At 41.8% G+C, this 19,557-nt stretch overlaps 1 protein-coding gene across 2 annotated transcripts in view; it reads left to right on the top strand.

The window, feature by feature from the left end:
- The first annotated feature begins 1,256 nt into the window (after nucleotides 1-1,256).
- Nucleotides 1,257-19,557, top strand: part of LOC120535116 (protein crumbs homolog 1-like) — a 311,568-nt gene continuing 293,267 nt past the window's right edge. For both annotated transcript variants that reach the window (XM_039762712.1, XM_039762713.1), the window contains exon 1: nucleotides 1,257-1,349. In XM_039762712.1, coding sequence (XP_039618646.1) covers nucleotides 1,316-1,349 — 34 coding nt within the window. In that variant the 5' untranslated portion in view covers nucleotides 1,257-1,315. The remainder of the gene's footprint in view (nucleotides 1,350-19,557) is intronic.

The raw sequence follows: 19,557 nt of genomic DNA, 5'->3' as shown, positions 1-19,557 counted from the left end.
AGAGACTTAACCAAGAGTAGCTGAAGCTGAAAATGCTACCAAACGGATTTCTAGAAAGCACTGAATTAAGGGTCTGAATACTTACATACTTAAATGAATGAGAGATCTGTCTGTCTGTCTATCTTTTATATAGTGCCTTTCATTTCTATTTGTCTATTGATTATATAGTACCTTTCCAATCTATCTACTAATCATATAGTGCCTTTCACATCTATTATATAGTGCCTTTCATATCCATCTGTCTATCTATTGATCGATTATATAGTGCCTTTTCTATCTATTTATCTGCTATATAGTGCCTTTCTATCTATCTATCTGCTATATAGTGCTTTTACTATCTATCTATCTATCTATCTATCTATCTATTGCCTTTCACATTTATGTATTATATAGTGCCTTTCACATCAATTATATAGTGCCTTTCATATCTATCTATATGTTGATCGATTATATAGTACTTTTCCTACCTATCTATCTGTTATATATTGCCTTTCCTATCTATCTATCTATCTATCTATCTATCTATCTATCATAATAATAATAATAATAATAAAAATAATAATACATTTTTTTATTTATAGGCGCCTTTCTAAAAACGCAAGGACACCAAACAACAGACAAAACACAGATTATAAACAAAAATAAAATACAGAAGTTAAAATCAGACAGAGCAATTGTAATCAAAGTGAAAAGTGAAAATGATTCAATATTTCTAAGCTCAGGTGGTAGTGAGTTCCAAAGCTGGAGAGCAGAACAATTGAATAGTTGTAAGACGGACGAAGGGGACAAAACTCTATCTATCTATTATAAAATGCCTTTCTTATCTATCTATCTATCTATCTATCTATCTATCTATCTATCTATCTATCTATCTGTTCTTACCTCTAGCTTCTTATCTCCTTACCTTGATTGTACTCGTTCTGTGGCTGACAGATTTCGTCCACCACAGTTAGCGCAGCTACTGTAGCACTTTAACAATCAGCCTGTCTTTGCCTTTATCCTTTGCAGCATTTAGGCGAAATAAATTTACATACAAAGTAATAGCAACACTAATAACTCATGAAATTTACTTGTAATAATGCAGAAATTACTCATACTCTCTGTAGGTGCCCTTCTTCCATTCTTAACGGTAGGTGGTAGCTTCCGTTACGTGAACTACAAGTCCCATAATACCGCACGGGTTAACCGCTTTTCTTTTCTCTTAGCGCTGGTCCGAAAGCACAAGAGTGAAGGCTCTTGGACATGTGCACATTACAGGTGCTTTGGCGTGATGTCTCCGGTGCTCGGATAGGATGATCCGCGGAAACGGCGCAAAATGTTCCTGCAACTTGTGATCGTGCTCATCTCAGGTTGGTGGATTTGTTGCATTTTTTTCTACTCGGCCGTCAAATAAAGCATTTTGCAGGATTTGTTTTTTGTAACTGGTTGAAGGATTGGCGCATCTTTGTTTAAACAAGATCCCGCTTGTCAAATCGCGATATCTATTATGATTTTTTTTTTAAATCGTAGTTTTGTTTCTTAAATGCGCTGTTTGTGAGAGTTGGTTTGGACATTGGAGTTGAATTCAGATTTTGCTGAATTGAAGCGGCAAGGCAACAAAGAAGTCCGCGGTTGGTAATGATTAGAAACAAACAAATCGTTGTGTAAAAGCCTATTTGTATCAAGTAGTTTTTAAAATGCGCTTTAATTCAATTAGAAAGTGTTAACTGAATAGCAAAGCTTAAGCTGGTGAATAATTTTAGTGCTGCACTCTGTGACTTTAATGTGTAAAATATTATAGTTACTCACTTTCAGGCATTGTAATATTTGACTTATTTTGCTGGTAACAAGAAAAAGTATTGTTTTATTTTTTAATAAACTATACTCCTTCAATTGAATATTAATCTCCATGTTATTTTGAAGCTTGAGAAGTCAGATATCGAGAAGGCAGGGTGGCGCAGTGGTAAGTGCTTCTGCCTCGTAAGTCCATTGATCTGGGTTTCAGTAATACACTGCTCAACGTTCTTGCAGAGTTTTTCATCTTCACCCCATATCTGCTGTTAAGTTTATCGGTCATGGAAATTGGCCCCCATTAATGGGCAAAGATGGATATATCTGGGTATTTCTTCTGGCATGGTTCCAGTCTTGAATTTTTCATATCTATCTATCTGTCTATCTATCTACCTATCTATCTATCTATCTATCTATCTACCTATCTATCATTATACATCCCTTTCATATCCATCTATCTATCTATCATAGTGTCTTTTGCATCTATGCTTTATATAGTGCATTTCACAAATATTATATAGTGCCTTTTATATCTATCTATCTATCCATCTATCTATCATTATATAGTGCCTTTCACATCTATCTATTGATCTATCATATATTGCCTTTTATATCTATCTATCTATCTATCTATCTATCTATCTATCTATCTATCTATCTATCTATCTATCTCTTGATTATATAGTGCCTTTCACAACTGTCTATCTGTTCATACACACACCATATCATAAGAGGTGCCAGTAGCGAGGCACATTCAGGCACAAACAGTTACAGCCAGCCATATTAATGTTGCCAGTTAACTTTGCCTATTTTACTTTAAGTACGTGTGAGCAGAATTGAGATGCTTGTAGGAAGACCCCATGCAGTCACGTAGTAAACCTGCTGCCTTCAGAGAGGGGGGTCACCAGCCGTCCCAGCTCTGCGTTAAAGACCCCTGAGGCCGCAGCGTTAAGCACCTCACAAGTGTGCCGCCTGCTCTGATCAGTCAGACATTGATATCCAGCGCCTTCAGTGAATATTCAGAGCCCCCTCAGTTTTTCATGATTTGTTCTGCTGAAGCCTTATGATAAAATCTTTAAATTCTTTTTTTTTCCACATCAGGTAAACACCTGATACCCCAGAATGACAAAGCAAAAACAGGATTTCAGTTTCTGAAAATGTCTGAGCAGTAGCTAGCTGAAGTACCCCTTTGAGACCCCCCATGCTCCGCCCGTTTACTCAGTGCTGTAGTTCCTGGAAGGCCCTTGGTCTTCTTGGCCATACAAGCTTTGGGGATTCTCTGATGTTCTTCTCTGCCGATCCTTTCCAGCTCTCCGGCAGGTTGATGCCAGGTGGGTAGCTGTTTTCAGGCTTCTCCAGAAAGGCTTGATGGGTTTGGCTCACAGAGCCCCTCCTGTGTTGTCTTAGCTTTGTGTTTTGTGTTGTTGTCCTGTCCTGTTAGAAGGTGAGCCTTCAGCCCAGTTGGAGGTCCAGAGCGCTCAGCAGCAGGTTTTCATTAAAGGACAGGATGTCCTCTCAATTCATCTCTCCTCTTCCAGTCCCTTCTGCTGAAACATATCATTCCCCCAGCCCCCCAACAAGATGCTGCCCCTCAACACCAATGGAACTGGAATTTGCAGACATAACCCTAAGTTTGATTTCATCCAACCAGACAGTCTTTGGGTCCTTTAGGTGCCTTTTTTGCAAACTCTCAGCCACCTTCCATGTGTCTTTTTACTGATAAGGGGCTTCCATTTGTCCTCTCCATCATAAACCCAAGATCAGTGGAGCGTTGCAATGACAGTTGTCCTTCTGGAAATTTCTCTCATCTCTGGAGCTCAGCCACTTTGACCATTTGGTTCTTGGTCACCTCCCTTGGTCACCACGGCCCTTCTCTTCTGATTGCTCATTTGGCACCTCTAAGAAGTCTCCCGGTTACTCCAGACGTTTTCTATTTAAGAATTATGGAGACCACTGTGGTGTTAGGGACCTTCAATGCTGCAGACATTTTTTGTGGCCTACCTATCCCTGATCTGTGCCTCGACACCATCCTGTCCCTAAGCTGTGCCGGCAGTTCCTTCGACCTCATGGCTTGGTTTCTGATCACCTGTGGGGACCTTCAGCAGACGGCTGTGAGCCTTTCCTAATCAGTCCAATCAATCGAGCTGACCAAAGGTGGACTCGGTGATGATCAGTAGAATGGGGAGGGGGGGCACCTGAGCCAAGTTTCAAGGATCATAACAAAGGGTCCGAACTCTTCTGTCAATGAGGTGCTTCAGTTATTTTTATTGCTAATAAATTTGCAAACACCTTCTGGGGTGTTGAATGTTGATGGATGAAGAGGAAGAAGCAACTTGAAATGAATTAAGCACAAGGCTGCAGCATTGACAAAATGTGAACAAAGTGGGCATGTGAAGACTTTCTGAAGGCAACGTCTCATATTTTCATAAAAGATCCAGACCTGAACTACAGTGCCCGCCATAATGTTTGGGACAAAGACACATTTCTCCTTGATTGTCCTGTCTGCTCCACAGTTTAAAATAACAAATCAAACAATTCAGACATTGTGATTAAACTGCACACATTGCTGACTTTCCTTTGAGGGGATTTGCAGACATTTTAGTCCCACCACACTTTGTCTACGTGGTCCCCCCATTTTAGGACACCATAAAGTTTGAGACAGTTGGCGTCACAGGTGTTTGGGATTCCTCGGGTGGGTTTCTTTGCTTCATAAGACACCTCAGAGTTGCTTCTCCCCTTTGGAGTCTGTAGTTGCCATCGTTCACCATGAGGACAAGAGCTGTTCCAAAGGAAGTCAAAGAAGCCATCATGAGGCTGAAAACGAGAATAAAACCATTGGAGACATCTGTTAAACCATAGGATGATCTAAGTCAACTCTCTGGAATATTATGAAGAAGAAAGAACACACTGGTGGGCTCAATAATCACAAAGGTACTGGTAGGCCAAGAAAGACCTCCACTGCTGATGACAGAAGAAACCTCACTTTGGTGAAGAAAACGCCCCAAACGCCTGTCTGACAGACCAGAAACAGTCTTCAGGGGGTCGATGTGTGTGTCAGGGACGACTATCAGCAGAAGTCTTCATGAACAGAAATACACACTGCAAGATGAACAATCACGTAAACAGGAGGGCAGATTACAGTTTGTGAAAAAGGACTTCAAAGAGCCTGCAGAGTTCTGGGAAAAAGTCTTATGGACAAACGAGACAAAGATGAACCTCATCAGAGTGATGGTAAGAGCAGAATGTGGAGACCAAAAGGAACTGCCTAAGATCCAAAGCAGACCACCTCTTCTGTTAAACATGGCAGTACTGGGGGTTATGGATTGGGCATGTATGGCTGCCACAGGTCCTGGCACACTTCTCTTCATTGATGATGGAACTGCTGACGGCAGAGGCACTGTGAATCCTGAGGTGTGTAGAATCATCTGATCTGCTCAAGTTCAGTAGATGATTCCAAACTCGCTGGTCGGCACTTCATCCTACAACAAGATAACATACTGCTGAGGCCACACAGGAGTTTATCAAAGCTAAGAAATGGAAAAGTCTGGAATGGCCAACCCAGTCACCCAATTGAAATCCAACTTAGCAGGCCTTCCATATGCTGAAGAGAAAACTTAAGGAGACAAGCCCCCAAAATAAGCAAGAGCCGAAGATGGCAAAGCATCACCAGAGAAGACCCTCAGCACCTGGTGATGTCTATCGCATATCTGCTTGAAGTCTGTGATTCATAAAGTTCTAAATATGACAACTTTAATAGACCTGCCATTGCTGGGTCCCAAACATTATGGTGCCATGAAATGGGGGGATCATGTAGAACAAATACTGTGGGACCAAACTTACTGCAAATCCACTTAAATGAAAGTCTGCAATGTGCACTTTAATCACAATGTCTGAATTGTTTGATTTGTTATTTTAAACTGTGGAGCAGAGGGGGAAACCAAAGAGAAATGTGTCTTTGTTCCATTATGGAGGGCGCTGTATGTAACATCATCTGTCTGTCTCAGTCTTTCTATACACCTGCGCTTGGGCAGTTTAAGCCCATGGAGGGCCACAGTGATGTCCGCCTTTCATTGTGACTGATCTCTTTTGGTTGGAACTGAACTCATTTGTTATTTCTTGTCTTGTTCCTGGTATGCTTGAATTTGTGGCACAAAGCATTCAGAATTAGGGAGCAGTTTGAGGAGACTCTGGAGAGGAGAGGAATGAAGGTCAGTAGGACCACCAAGACACACAGAATACATGTGTGTGAATGAGAGGGAGGTCAGTGGAATGGTGAGGATGTAGGGAGTAAAGTTGGTGAAGATGGAGGAGTTTAAATACTTGGGATCAACAGTACAGAATAATGGGGATTGTGGAATAGAGGTGAAGAAGAGAGTGCAGACAGGGTGGAATGGGTGAAGAAGAGTGTCGGAAGTGATTTGTGACAGACGGGTATCAGCAAGAGTGAAAGGGAAGGTCTACAGGATGGTAGTGAGACCCGCTATGTTATATGGGTTGGAGATGGTGGCACAGGACACAGAGTTAAAGATGTTAAGATTTGCACTGGGTGTGACGAGGATGGACAGGATTAGAAATGAGGACATTAGAGGGTCAGCTCAGGTTGGACGGTTGGGAGACAAAGTCAGAGAGGTGAGATTCTGTTGGTTTAGACATCAGCATAGGAGAGATGAGGGGTATATTGGGAGAAGGATGCTGAGGGTAGAGCTGCCAGGTAAGAGGAAGGCCTAAGAGAAGGTTTATGGATGTGGTGAGAGAGGACATGCAGGTGATGGGTGTGACAGAGCAAGATGATGAGGATAGAAAGATATGGAAGAAGATGATCCGCTGTGGCAACACTAACTGGAGCAGCGGAAAGAAGAAGAAGAAGGAGAATTGCATCTTCTGTACCCAGTGGTACTGATGCTGATTCTGCCGTATGGTTAGCTCTTATTGTCAGTCCGCTTTAATGAAGGCACATCATGTGGGTCTTCTCTGTGACTTCTTATGGATTGAATGATCTTATGCGGGACATTTTACATGTCATGTGATGGTGTTGTCTTTTTAGGCCCTCAGTAAAATAAACAACAATACATACAATTTACAAACACAGAAGTGTACATGAGAATTATAAAAGAGAGGTCTCAGTGGTTTGGAGTCGAGACAAGGATGTATTTTGTCACCATGTCTGTTCATCTTGGCACTGGACCATGGTCTGAGGGAGTTGGTGAAACAGATCAGTGCTTCCCAAACTTGCTCCTGGGGGACCCCCTGTGTGTGGCTGCAGGTTTTTCTTCAAGCCAGCTTCTGTTTTTAATTGGACTCCTGGGCTATTTAAGTTCTGTGTTTTGGGTACAATATAGAAATTAGAAACTATCCATCCATCCATTATCCAACCCGCTATATCCTAACTATACAGGGTCACAGGGGTCTGCTGGAGCCAATCCCAGCCAACACAGGGTGCAAGGCAGGAAACAAACCCTGGGGAAGGTGCCAGCCCACCGTAGGGCGCGCGCACACACACACACACACCAGAGCACCCGGAGGAAACCCACGCAAACACGGGGAGAACATGCAAACTCCACGCAGGGAGGACCCGGGAAGCAAAACCAGCAGCGCTAGCCACTGCGCCACCATGCCACTATTAGAAAACTAAGTTTGGTTAAAAAAAAAAAAAGATATTAAAATGTACCAAGCAGTTATATGGGCATAATGTATTTTTTTTTCTTTTTAACGATATTTACAATTTACTTTTCCAGGTGTTCTAATTGTTTAGTAAGCCATTATTTACTAATTAGTGGGTCTGATACTTGGTTTGGTGTTGTTTGCCTGGGTGTCTGCCCTGCTCTGCTTGTTTTTAATTGTCATTATTAAGATAAGGTGATGGGGGAAAACTGCACAGAGAAATGGCAAAATATAAGGAAATCAACAAAAGAGAGTTAAGCATTTAAATCTGTAGCAAAAGCAGACATATTTCTAAATGTAAAAATCGAGCTGCTGTGCTTTTCTGAATGTAGAATAAGAGGAAAAAAAAAATACCAGCTAATTAAAGTTAAAGAGTTATCAGGAGTTGTCTCTGATTATGGAGCTAGTTGGAATAAAAACCTGCAGCCACAGTGGGTCCCCAGGGCCGAGTTCGAGAACCCCTGGCGTAGATAATAGTGGTGGTACTAGATATCAGCAGTCAGCAGGAAGAGATCTTGACTATGCGAACGATACGGCGCTTCTGGCAGCGGGTATAAATGGAGAGTATTCGGATTGGAATCGGAGGAACTAGGGATTAAATATAAGGATAGCCAAAACAAAATGGGTGAAGATTGGTGACCAGGTTGCAATATAAAGGTCAAGAGATGGCGAGAGCAGAGAGATTCACATATGCTACCAGTCAGAAGTTTTACAACACCCCCATTTTTACAGTTGTTATCGACCTTTTAAACACTTCAAGTTGCATCAAGCTGATGCAAACAATTCCTACAGGTGTCCCAACTATTGATGATTCCTTACAAACTGTCTAGCCGTTTAAAAGCGACGTTGGAACAAACTAAGTTGCTACACCCTCTGAAGCATTATCTAGATGATATTGCTCTGTATACTGCTATCATAATGGTGAGAAAAAATGGCAGTTAACAGCCCTTAAAAGTGTAGGTCTCTCGTTTTAAAGAAATTGCAAAGAAAGCCAATATAACAGCAGGTGCAGCTTCTTATGCCATTGAAAGGAAACTCGGAAACCAAAGGAAACTCTGACAGCAACAGATGAGTTTCTGACAGTCAACAGCTTGTGTGAAAGGCACCTCAAAGGACAACAGCTTCATTGTTTATTTGCTCAGTGCTTTAATGTCAGAGTTCGTTGAGACTGGCAATGGTGCCTGGCCCAGCCAAGTGTCTTTTTCTCATTTTGCATTTTTAGCAATGGCTTTCTTACTGTCATTTGACCTGTCTTCTCTTCACTGTGGTGACACTTGCTTACTTCGACTGCTGTCCTGTTAGGCGCCCCTCACGTGAGCTGTTGACTCTCACAAATTTGTCTTCTGATTCGGCCTTCCTATCCCTGACAGAAGTTTCTTCAGTTTCAGTTCTCTTTCATGGTGTAGGAAGCTGTGCCTACTGACACCTGGGCTTTCATTACAGTTTTTCTATTTGAAGATTGTGGGATGGCAGATCCACGGCTAAACAATCAGGAGCCCATTTTAAATGATTGAATGGCCAGCTCAATCTCCGGGGGTGAGTGCGCTCGTGCAGTGTTGTAGCAATAATTTCCGCAATACGGTTTGGGGGGCCCCCCTGAGCTACCACTCATATTGCACTTCACCCTGCATCGCTCTTCACGGCCACTTCCCTACTGTGCCACACCGTGCACTGCATCAAAGCAATAATCACTTCACCGTGAAGCCATGATTGCTTCTAAACAATAAAGTCTGGGGGTCCCCATGAACTCCTGATCAAACCGCACTTTACACCACATCACTCTTCATAGCCGCCTCCTTGGTGCGCCTATTGAAGCAATAGTCTCCCCCTTGAAATCATGATTACTTCAAAGCAATAAGCTGCAGGGGTACCCCCTCAAACTTCCGATCACACATCACTTCGCAACACATCACTCTTTATAGCCACCTCCCTAGTGCACTGCATCGAAGCAATAATCTCCCCTGTGAAATCACGATCACTCCGGAGCAATAAAGTGCAGGAGTCCCCATGAATTCCTGGTCACACTGCACTGTCCACCACATCATTCTTCTTTGCACGTCACATATTCAGCATAAAGGTTACAGTGCCTGTTGTGCAGTAGGAACACAACATACAAAAGTGGCAAGGGACCACAAGTGACCCTGGGCCTACATCGCACTGTATAGGAGCTCATTGGTTCCTGAGATCAAAGTTCCTGTGGTGGGAAAAGACCTTTACTCAGGATTATGGAGTGTCTGAATCATCCCAGCTGCACTGAATGTAAGGCAGGAATCGCGAGTTTCACTGTAGTCTCTACACCTGATAACAATGGCTCTTCTTCTTGTTCTTTCTGCTCTTCTTCGTGTTCTTGCTACTTTTCTTGTTCTTGCTGTTCTTCTTCTTGCTCTTGCTGTTATTCTTGCTCTTGCTCCTCTTCTTGCTCTTGCTCTTCTTGTTCTTTTTCTTGCTGCTCTTCTTCTTGTTCTTCGTGTTATTGCTGCTCTTCTTGTTCTTCTTGCTCTTCTTGCTCTTGCTGCTATTCCTACTGCTCTTCTTCTTGTTCTTATTCTTGTTGCTTTTCCTCTTGTTCTTGCTGCTCTTCTTCTTGTTCTTATTGCTCTTCCTCTTGTTCTTGCTGCTCTTCCTCTTGTTCTTGCTGCTCTTCCTCTTGTTCTTGCTGCTCTTCTTCTTGTTCTTGTTGCTCTTCTTGTTCTTGCTGCTCTTCCTCTTGTTCTTGCTGCTCTTCCTCTTGTTCTTGCTGCTCTTCTTCTTGTTCTTGCTGCTCTTCTTCTTGTTCTTGTTGCTCTTCTTGTTCTTGCTGCTATTCTTCTTGTTCTTGCTGCTCTTCCTCTTGTTCTTGCTGCTCTTCCTCTTGTTCTTGCTGCTTTTCTTCTTGTTCTTATTGCTCTTCCTTCTTGTTCTTGTTGCTCTTCTTGTTCTTGTTGCTCTTCTTGTTCTTGCTGCTATTCTTCTTGTTCTTGTTGCTCTTCCTCTTGTTGTTCTTGCTGCTCTTCTTGTTCTTGTTCTTGCTCTTCTTCTGTAGCTATTTCCATTTTTATATGGGGTAGTTACAGTATTTCTGTTGCCTAGACATCTCCAGTAAAGGTTTTCTCCTTGAGTTTTTATGGCCGGATGCCTTTCCTGACTATATAGGCTAAATAAGGTCCAGGGGATTGCACACACATACGGGGGATCAACTTAAAGTTAGCCTCACAAACATGGCTGCAGGAGGTGAGGAGAGAACCAGACAGTGAAAACGCACATGGAGATGGGGAGGCTGTGCGCATAGTCAGTGCCAGGACTTTGTTTTGAGCCCAGACTCACAAGCTACAAGGCAGAAAGACTAACCACTGTGCCGCTCTGTTGTTCTTATGACTTTTTAAAATATTGTACTTCTTGCTTAAAATATGGTGCCAATATTAGACAAAGACTGAAAGACGCCATGTTTTAGTTGTGTCCCTTGACATACGGACGGTGCGGTTTTCACTTCAGTTCAAAGGTTATTGTCATTGTGATTTTTTTCTTGCTTTTTATGAATACCTGCTTATTGATTTTTTTTTTGTATTATCAGATATGATAGAGAAATGTTTACTTTATGCCTCCCATTTGAACTGTCTTATAAATACACCACGGATAAAGCAGCTCTCCTCATTTTGTAAGTTATCCATCTTCATGACCTGCACTGGTCATTTCAACAGACGGCGTACCACAAGCATTTGTAGTAATAAAATGTGTTATTATAAATGTTTGTGATGCCCCATCTCCAGAGGGTAGAACAAGCTGAGGTATCTTCTGCCTGCACTAACGATGCCATGAAACACACCTGAGGAATCACAAACACCTGTCACACCAATTGTCCCAAACATTATGGTGACCTGAAATGGTCGGGGTGTATGTGTATAAAAAGTGTGGCGAATGAAATGTATGCAAATCCCATTAAATGAAAATCAGCAATGTGCACTTTAATCACAAATCTGAATTCTTTGATTTATAATGTTAAACTGTGGAGCAGACAGTGGGGGAAAATCAAGGGAAAATGTGTCTTTGTCCCAAACAGAGCCTGGTGGGAGTAGTGAGGAGAGGTGAGGGGGTGGGGAATTTTGTCACTTTGATACCCTGGGGCCCATGGGGGGTCTTAATCCTGCCTTGGTAAAGTGATTAGATTTTATCACCAAAACCCCCCACCTCCCCCAGAAATGACTGCTCCACACTGCACCCTGGCAATCGGTCTCAAGTGAGGCTTCCCTGCAGCCACTTTTGAAGACATCTTCACACGTTTCCCTGAACGTTTTCTTACTCACTGCTCTCGACATATTTGTGTTTGTGTGTAAAGATGAGTCAAGACTGATCTTCACATTCCCAACAATATATTCTCATTTTTTTGTCTTGCCCGGTGAAACAAAACAGCACATTACCGTTATAATTAGCAGCACGTTAAATGCCATTCTAGCTTTTTAGCAGTTAATAACTTGAGATGCAGCTTAATCTAACGTTAGATTACTAGCTTGTTGCTCAGCAACTAAATACTTGAATACAACTCACTGATGGAAAATAGAGGTCACATTCATAGCCTTCTTTGACCAGGCACTTCAGATCGCATTGATAAAGCTCCCCGAGGATGGTCTGCACGCTTTCTTTTACTGTCGCCCTCCACTGCGTTAAGAAAATCTTTTGTACATATGTTTTACGGAAAACAATGCAGGATTATGTGTTTGGGATCAGGCAAGAGTCAGTTTAGCTTGGCTCTCACGTCTTTTAAAAAAAAAAAAATTGACCTGTCATGCTAATCTGTTATTTAATATGTACAGAGGGGCGAAACACGACGGAGGAGACTCGGGTTTCTCAGTTCAAAGGCAGACTATTAACACTCATCAGATTTTAGCGTTATACAAGTGTTCATTTTACAAAAAGTACAGAATTTAGGTTTATTTCTCACCTTGGTGTAAAATGTAATAGTTTAGATAGATAGATAAAAATGAAAGGCACTATATAATAGATAGATATGAAAGGCACTCTATAATAGATAGACAGATAGATAGGAAAGGCACTATATAATAGAATAGATGTGAAAGGCACTATATAATAGATAGATAGATAGATAGATGTGAAAGGCACTATATATTAGATAGATAGATGTGATAGGCACTATATATTAGATAGATAGATGTGATAAGCACTATATAATAAATAGATAAATAGATAGATATGAAAGGCACTATATATTAGATAGATATGATAGGCACTATATATTAGATAGATAGACAGATGTGAAAGGCACTATATAATAAATAGATAGATAGATATGAAAGGCACTATATCATAGATAGATAGGTAGATGTGAAAAGCACTATGTTGTAGATAGATATTAAAGGCAATATATGACAGATAAGAAAGGCAGCATATGATATAACGATATAAAAAGCACTATATCATAGATCAGGGGTCCTCAATCACAGTCCTGGAGGGCCACAGTGGCTGCAGGTTTTTGTTCAAACCCAGTTGCTTAATTAGAAAGCAATTCTTGCCAATAATTTGATTTCATGGCTTGTTAGTGCTTTAACTCTGCTATGTCAGGTAATTCTCATGTCCTAGGATATTTTTCCCCTTTCTAAAGATATCATCCAAATGATTTGGAGGATAAAATGGATGAGTAATTCTCAGTCCTTCACTTTTTTTCTCTTCACTTTCCTTCCAAGTATTTTAATTAAACCCAATAGTGCATGATAAATAAATACCGGTGTAAATAGTAACAAGTTAAATGGGGAAATGCTGGTTTCTTTTGTCATTTGCCTGTTATTGCTAATTAGGAGCCATTAAAATCTAAGAATACAGCTGTTTAAGATTAAAATAAGCAATAAGGGTCAAAATTTTAACGAGTGTGACAACTAAAGTGAAGCAGAAGTGTTACTTGAGCAATAGGTGCTTCTTATTAAGCAATTGGGTTGGAGCAAAAACCTGTAGCCACTGCGGCCCTCCAGGACATAGATCGATGAATAGACGTCCCTCAACCAAGAAAAACAGCCTTTTCAAGACACTACATCCCCCGGAACGCTAGATGGCAGCGCCCCTGGATGGAAATGGCTCCTCAAATTCCCGCAGGGCAGCATGGGACATGGAGTTGTATCCTCAGCCCTGTTGGGTACCGTGGGTGCCGCCAGGGGGAGCTCACCAAGATCCAGGGGGATATTATGAGGACGTCAACCCGGAAGTGCTTCGGGGTCACGAGGACGGAAGCCCGCAGTACTTTCAGGACGATTAATAAAGGAAGATGTGATAGTGACCCGGAGAAGAAATACTTCCAGGTCACGAAGTATAAAAGGACTATGGAAAGCCCCAGCAGGCCGAGCCAGAGTTGGGTGGGAGTGTGACGGAGCTGCTGGGAGTTGGAGAATTGGATTTGTGTTTATTGTTATCGTGTATTATTATTATTAAGAACTGTGGAGATGCGGTGCTTTGGGCACTTTATTGAAGAATTATTAATAAAATCTTCTTGGTGTTTTTACACGTGTGTCTGGGACATCTCTCTGACGGGTTCAATGGGGCAACAGCGACCCCTAGCGTCCACAATAGTGTCATAAGAACGAACCAGAGACATCAAAAAGGTATGGAGAAGCCACCCGTATAGTTTGCCCCGTCTGCAAATGGGTAATTTGTTGTGAGTTGTTCACCTTTCAAAATCCAAAACAGAACTGATTTAAGACTGTAAAAACTTTAAAGGCCGAGACTGAAAATGACCTCATCGGAACCGCAAGTGATGTCGTCTGGAATGGAAGTGACATCATCATTGGCACTGGAAGTGACATTGTCATATGCACCAGAAAACAGAAATGTCGTCATCATTGTCGTCGAAACTGTGCGGGATTTCCCGTGGAGGGTCTGCAGAGGATTGAGAGAGAAAGTCAGTGCACCTCACCACCCCCTGGTCTGGCATGGAACTGCCATTATTCATGCCCTTTAGCTGTCTCCCAATCGCACGTCTGTTCTGTGACAATAGATACATAAGGCACTTAATGATAGATAGATAATAAAGGCACTATGTGATAGATAAATATGAAAAGCACTATATGATAGATAGAACTGTATTTGAATTTTTACAGAAGATCTTTAAATAAATATATAGACAGAGAAATAAATATATACAGTATATAAACACTTTGGTCTGGACACACACTAGAGTGACTAAAAAGTAACAAAAATTTGTTAAGAAATAAAGAAAACATTTGACTTGGATGTCTCAGTCGCAGTGAGGCGCTATACAGACGTATTGCTGTTGGTATAAAGGAGCCCCCATTGTGCTGGTGTGTCAGAGAGCGGATGTGCATCGTTGTTCATAATGGTATTCAGTTTTGTTTACATTCTCTCCTTCACTGCGTCCTCCAGGGGGGTCCAGAGTGCCTCCAATAACTGAGCCTGCCCTTTAAATGAACTTGATGATTCGGTGGTCCTCTCTTGAAGTGATGTGACAAGCCCAGCACACCACACACTGGCCATCACAGAGTTATAGTATATAGATATGAAGGATGTCACTTCCCACATTAAAGGGGCACAGTTTTCTGTCTTTTCCTTGACAGCTCCTCTGTGTTCAATGACCAGTCCAGCCTGTCATTGATTTGGACCCCCAAGTATTTGTAAGAATGGACCACCTCTCCAGAGTCTGCCCTGCTCTTTCTTATATAGTTCCTCTGTGTTTGAAACTTTGGGAGACAATCAAGGTGATCCCAGCTTTTTTAATGGTTGATGTTCTGGAAAGGGGTGGCACGGTGGCGCAGTGGGGTTGGAGACCTGGGTTCACTTCCTGGGTCCTCCATGCATGGAATTTGCATGTTCTCCCCATGTCTGTGTGGGTTTCCTCCCACAGTCCAAAGACATGCAGGTTAGGTGCATTGGCGATCCTAAATTGTCCCAGGGGTGTGAGTGTGTCCTGCAGTGGGCTGGCGACCTGCCTGGGGTTTATTCCTGCCTTGTGCCCTGTGCTGGCTGGGATTGGCTCCAGCACACCCTCTTGACCACTTGTTAGGATATAGCAGGTTGGAAGAAGATGACTATTCTGGAAAGGGGACCATTCCTGTTTTGGAATTATATTCTTAAATATAATTTATTATATCCTTACGTGTCACACCTACACTCTTAGAAATAAGGGCGCCAGAGCGGTTCTTCAGAGTAATGCCATAGGAGATCTCATTTTAGTTCCCAAAAATCTCATCAATACGAAGATTCCAAAAAGAAGCCATAACAGTTTCCATTACAGTAAATAGTGAAGACTAGATGGTAACACATTTGTCAGATATCAATGGCTCCTGATTGCTCCATACAGTAACACAGGCTAAGTTCAGGATTTCTTAATCTGTTAGTGTCTTGCCAAGTAGCTTACCAAACATTAAAGACTTCATTTTTTTCTGACATATGAGGGTGTTTTTCAAAGAACCAACTTATAATAATAACTAGCCAACCCGCAGCGTACCATACGCCGCATAATCAGGCAGTTTTTTTAATGATTTTTAAGCACAGGGAGAAAATTAACATTTGAAAAATCGGTAATCTAATAAATCAGCAAGAAAAGCAACATTGTAACAATGCACGGAACGAACCAACACACAATCGTCCGTGACTGAAAACTGGCGGACCGCCATCGCGCCCTCTCGCTCAGTAAGCACTGCCTGCTCATGTGCCCACCGCCAACTCGTCACTTGAGTCGTTGTCGTTTTTGCACACTCCAGATGTACCTGTGACTGACGTAGACGTTTCATTGCTCTGTGCGGTTTTGGCTGCTTTTCTATATATAATCCACCAAGACACCCGACCACGGTAGTAGCGAGGTGGGAGTGGGGTGTGTATGAAGGGTAGGGACATAATGGCTCACCCACGCCTCTCTGCGCCGGGTAGACACACACTCAATCTCGTGCATAATTATTTACTGAATGCTAAACACTTCTGGAAAGACACGACGCATGTTTGTCGTGGATGCGAATTGCTGTATGTAGCGTGTAAAACAGTTTGCTATGGTGCACGCGGTCGTGTGTCGTAACCGAAAACTCGGTTTTTAAAGACTGCTTACTTCATTGTGTTTTAACCTCAGTTGTAAAGGATTGTTTTAAGGATCCCATGGGATACCCCTCGCAAACCGTTTTACACGCTGCATATGGCGACTCACCTCCGCGCGAAACATGCCTCTATGAACAGTCAACGTGGCTCGGGGGTACATGAGGCCTCTACGACAGACGAATATAAATGATGCCATTTTTCCTGTGTCGTCGCGTCCGAGTTGGTGGGCGTGGCTCTGCGAGTTGTCGTCATGTCCAATGGTCTTGGGTTGGTGGCGTGGCTCCTTCCTGCGTCGCTATAGGTGTCTTACTTGTCGGCGGCTTAGTGAACCCACGCCCCTTCCGGCGTGCTTTCCATGGGTGTCTTGCCTTAGTGAATTATATATCCATCCATCCATTGTCTAACCCGCTGAATCCGAATACAGGGTCACGGGGAGTGAATTATATATATAGATAATAATACATTTTATTTAACAGGCGCCTTTCTTAGCACTCAAAGTCATCTTACAATAAAATTAAACAACATTAGTAAAATAAGAACAAGAGAATAATAAATCACAAAGCAATAATTAGCAAACAAACAAAGATAACAGGCAGTAGTAGTGCAAAATTCACAACTGGTATGCCAGTTTGGAAAGAGAAGTTTTGAGGGCAGTTTTAAACTGTGTTATTGAATCGAGCTGACGAATATGAGAGGGAAGAGAATTCCTGAGTTGAGGAGCACAATGAGAGACGCTCGAGCTCCCATAGCACTGAGTCTGACGTGTGGTACAGAAAGTCGAGCTGCAGAGGAGGATCTGAGCGAGCGAGAGGAGTGTCAGTCTGGAGAAGATCAGTGAGGCTGTGGAGAACCCCTTATCAAGCAGGGTCATTTTTGCTAAATTGCTTGTAATTTGACCTCTCCAAATTAGAATCATTGCTGTTATTGAACTATCTGGAGTATAAACACATGTTTGGTCTCTTTGTAAAGGTAACATTCTCTAGTTTCACCCTTAGTAGTCAGAATCACTGTAGGTGTGACTGATCAAAAGTTATGCACATTAGAACTCACAGAAAAAATGAGTTTTTTTGTTCTCGCCTAAGTTTTTTGTGAAAATAAAGGCCTCTATAGCTGCAGTAGGTAGGTGGGGACAGAAACACACTATGTACCAACAGAATAACTTGTTGACTACTCACATTTCAAATTTGAAAAGAATACCTGTACAAATGACATTTTTACACTAGTTTTTATGTGGGCATGCCCAGGTGCTTTTTAGAGGGACCTCTGGTTTATCCATTATCCACATTTTGGAACGTAATAACTTTTGAATGCTTCAACCCACAGATATCAATGAGGGCTCTACTGAAAGCTTACACCTAAAGGAATCTATATCTACACACAGTGTCACTCTATTAGTTATGGAAATTCATATTCCATAATAAAACAATAAAAATACACATTTCAATATAAAAATAGTCAAAACAAGTCTTATGGGCCAAAAAAATATATATATTTTATTTTTTACTTTTTTTTTAATAAAATGCACACAAACTATATACATTTTTTACAAACTGTTACAACACAGCTCAGCGTTTTTCCATGTGCCACTGATTGTAGCAATCGTTAGCAGGCAGAAAGCACAAGGGCGTGTCACATGTCTCTCTCTGCCATTAGACGTCACCTGGTCCGATTGATCACTGTCACGCCGCGTACATGCATCTATTATTTAATCGAGAGTGTATTTACGTTTATCTGTACTTTTATCCATATTTAAAATGCGAAAAAACTAAGTGAAATCACAATAAACAACCACGCACCAAGTCTGCAGACTGGCACAAATGCCAGCTTCGCGCAGCTCCGATCGGTTTTGTTTACAAGTTGGTATGGCAAGTTACATATCGGCGTGCTCAGCTGCTCATTGGCTGTAAGTTTGGAGTGTCACTCACAGCGTCCAATCAAACTGGTAGATTCTACCAGGGTTTGGAGTTGTGCGTCATCGTTCAGCTGTCTGTGACACTCGTTGGCTATATGAGGTGCCAGTCACCCCCCAGACCCATCGTAATTGGCCAACTTAGGTGTCAATCAGAAGCTAACACTTCCGTGTAACATGCTTTAGCATGGTTATTGCCGACAGAAACAAATTACGTCTGATATGACCAATAGAAATAAAAAAAAATGTCGGAGCTAGTCTCGAGTTAAAAAACGTTTTCTGGAGTTTTTGTCCCTTTGAGGATCTATCGTGTGTTTTGGACCTAATCGTTTTACTGGATTATATTCCCTGGAGCCTTACGGACAGAATGAGATCAATATTGCTCGGAAATATTGATGTTTGACTTGCAGAGAGCCTTCAAAGGTAGGAAAAGTCAGCTCTTAAAAAGTATTTACTTCTCTGTAAAAAAGGATTTAGTGTCAGTGCTGTGGTTGTTGTGTGTCAAAATGGTTTATATCATCGGAAAGACGAGACTCTGAATTTTCATTTGATGTGTAGTATGTCGAGGTACATGACAGAGGGGCATGTACACATGGCTGTGATATGACTGTGACGTCGTAAAATCATCGTTATGTACCGGGACCGGTGCGTGTGCATGTTAAGGGGTATGTTCAGAGTGGTATTTAGTATTGTATTCTGTAGTTAACAGGGAGCCAGTGAAGTTGAGAGAGAATCGGTGTAGTATGTTCAGTGGATTTAGAACAGCAGGTTATTATCCTGGCAGCAGAATTTTTAATAAACTGTAAGCGATGGATACGTTTTTGTGGGATGCCAGATATAGAATAGCATTACAGTAATCTAAACGTGAGGTGACTCGGGCGTTAACCGATACTTCAGTACTGTGTTGCGTAAGAACAGGACGAAGTGTAGAAATGTTTCAGAGATGGAAGAAGTCAGTCCGAGAAATGTTACTTATATGGGAAGAAAAAGAGGGAGTACTGTCTAGAATGATGCCCAGGCTCTTAACTTGGGAAGAGATGTTCATGTTAATGTTGTTAATTAAAATAGAAGAATGGTTAAACTTAGCAAATGTGGATTTAGAGCCAATGAGGAGCACCTCAGTTTTATTGCTGTTTAGTTGGAGAAAATTGTGAGTCATCCATGTCTTTATGTCTTGGAGACTTGCCATAAGAGAG

The sequence above is a fragment of the Polypterus senegalus genome, chromosome 9, assembly GCF_016835505.1.
Source record: "Polypterus senegalus isolate Bchr_013 chromosome 9, ASM1683550v1, whole genome shotgun sequence".
In the NCBI taxonomy this organism is placed as follows: Eukaryota; Metazoa; Chordata; class Cladistia; order Polypteriformes; family Polypteridae; genus Polypterus; species Polypterus senegalus.
Note: the sequence above shows the minus strand (reverse complement) of the source record. Positions and strands in the feature narration are given on the sequence as shown.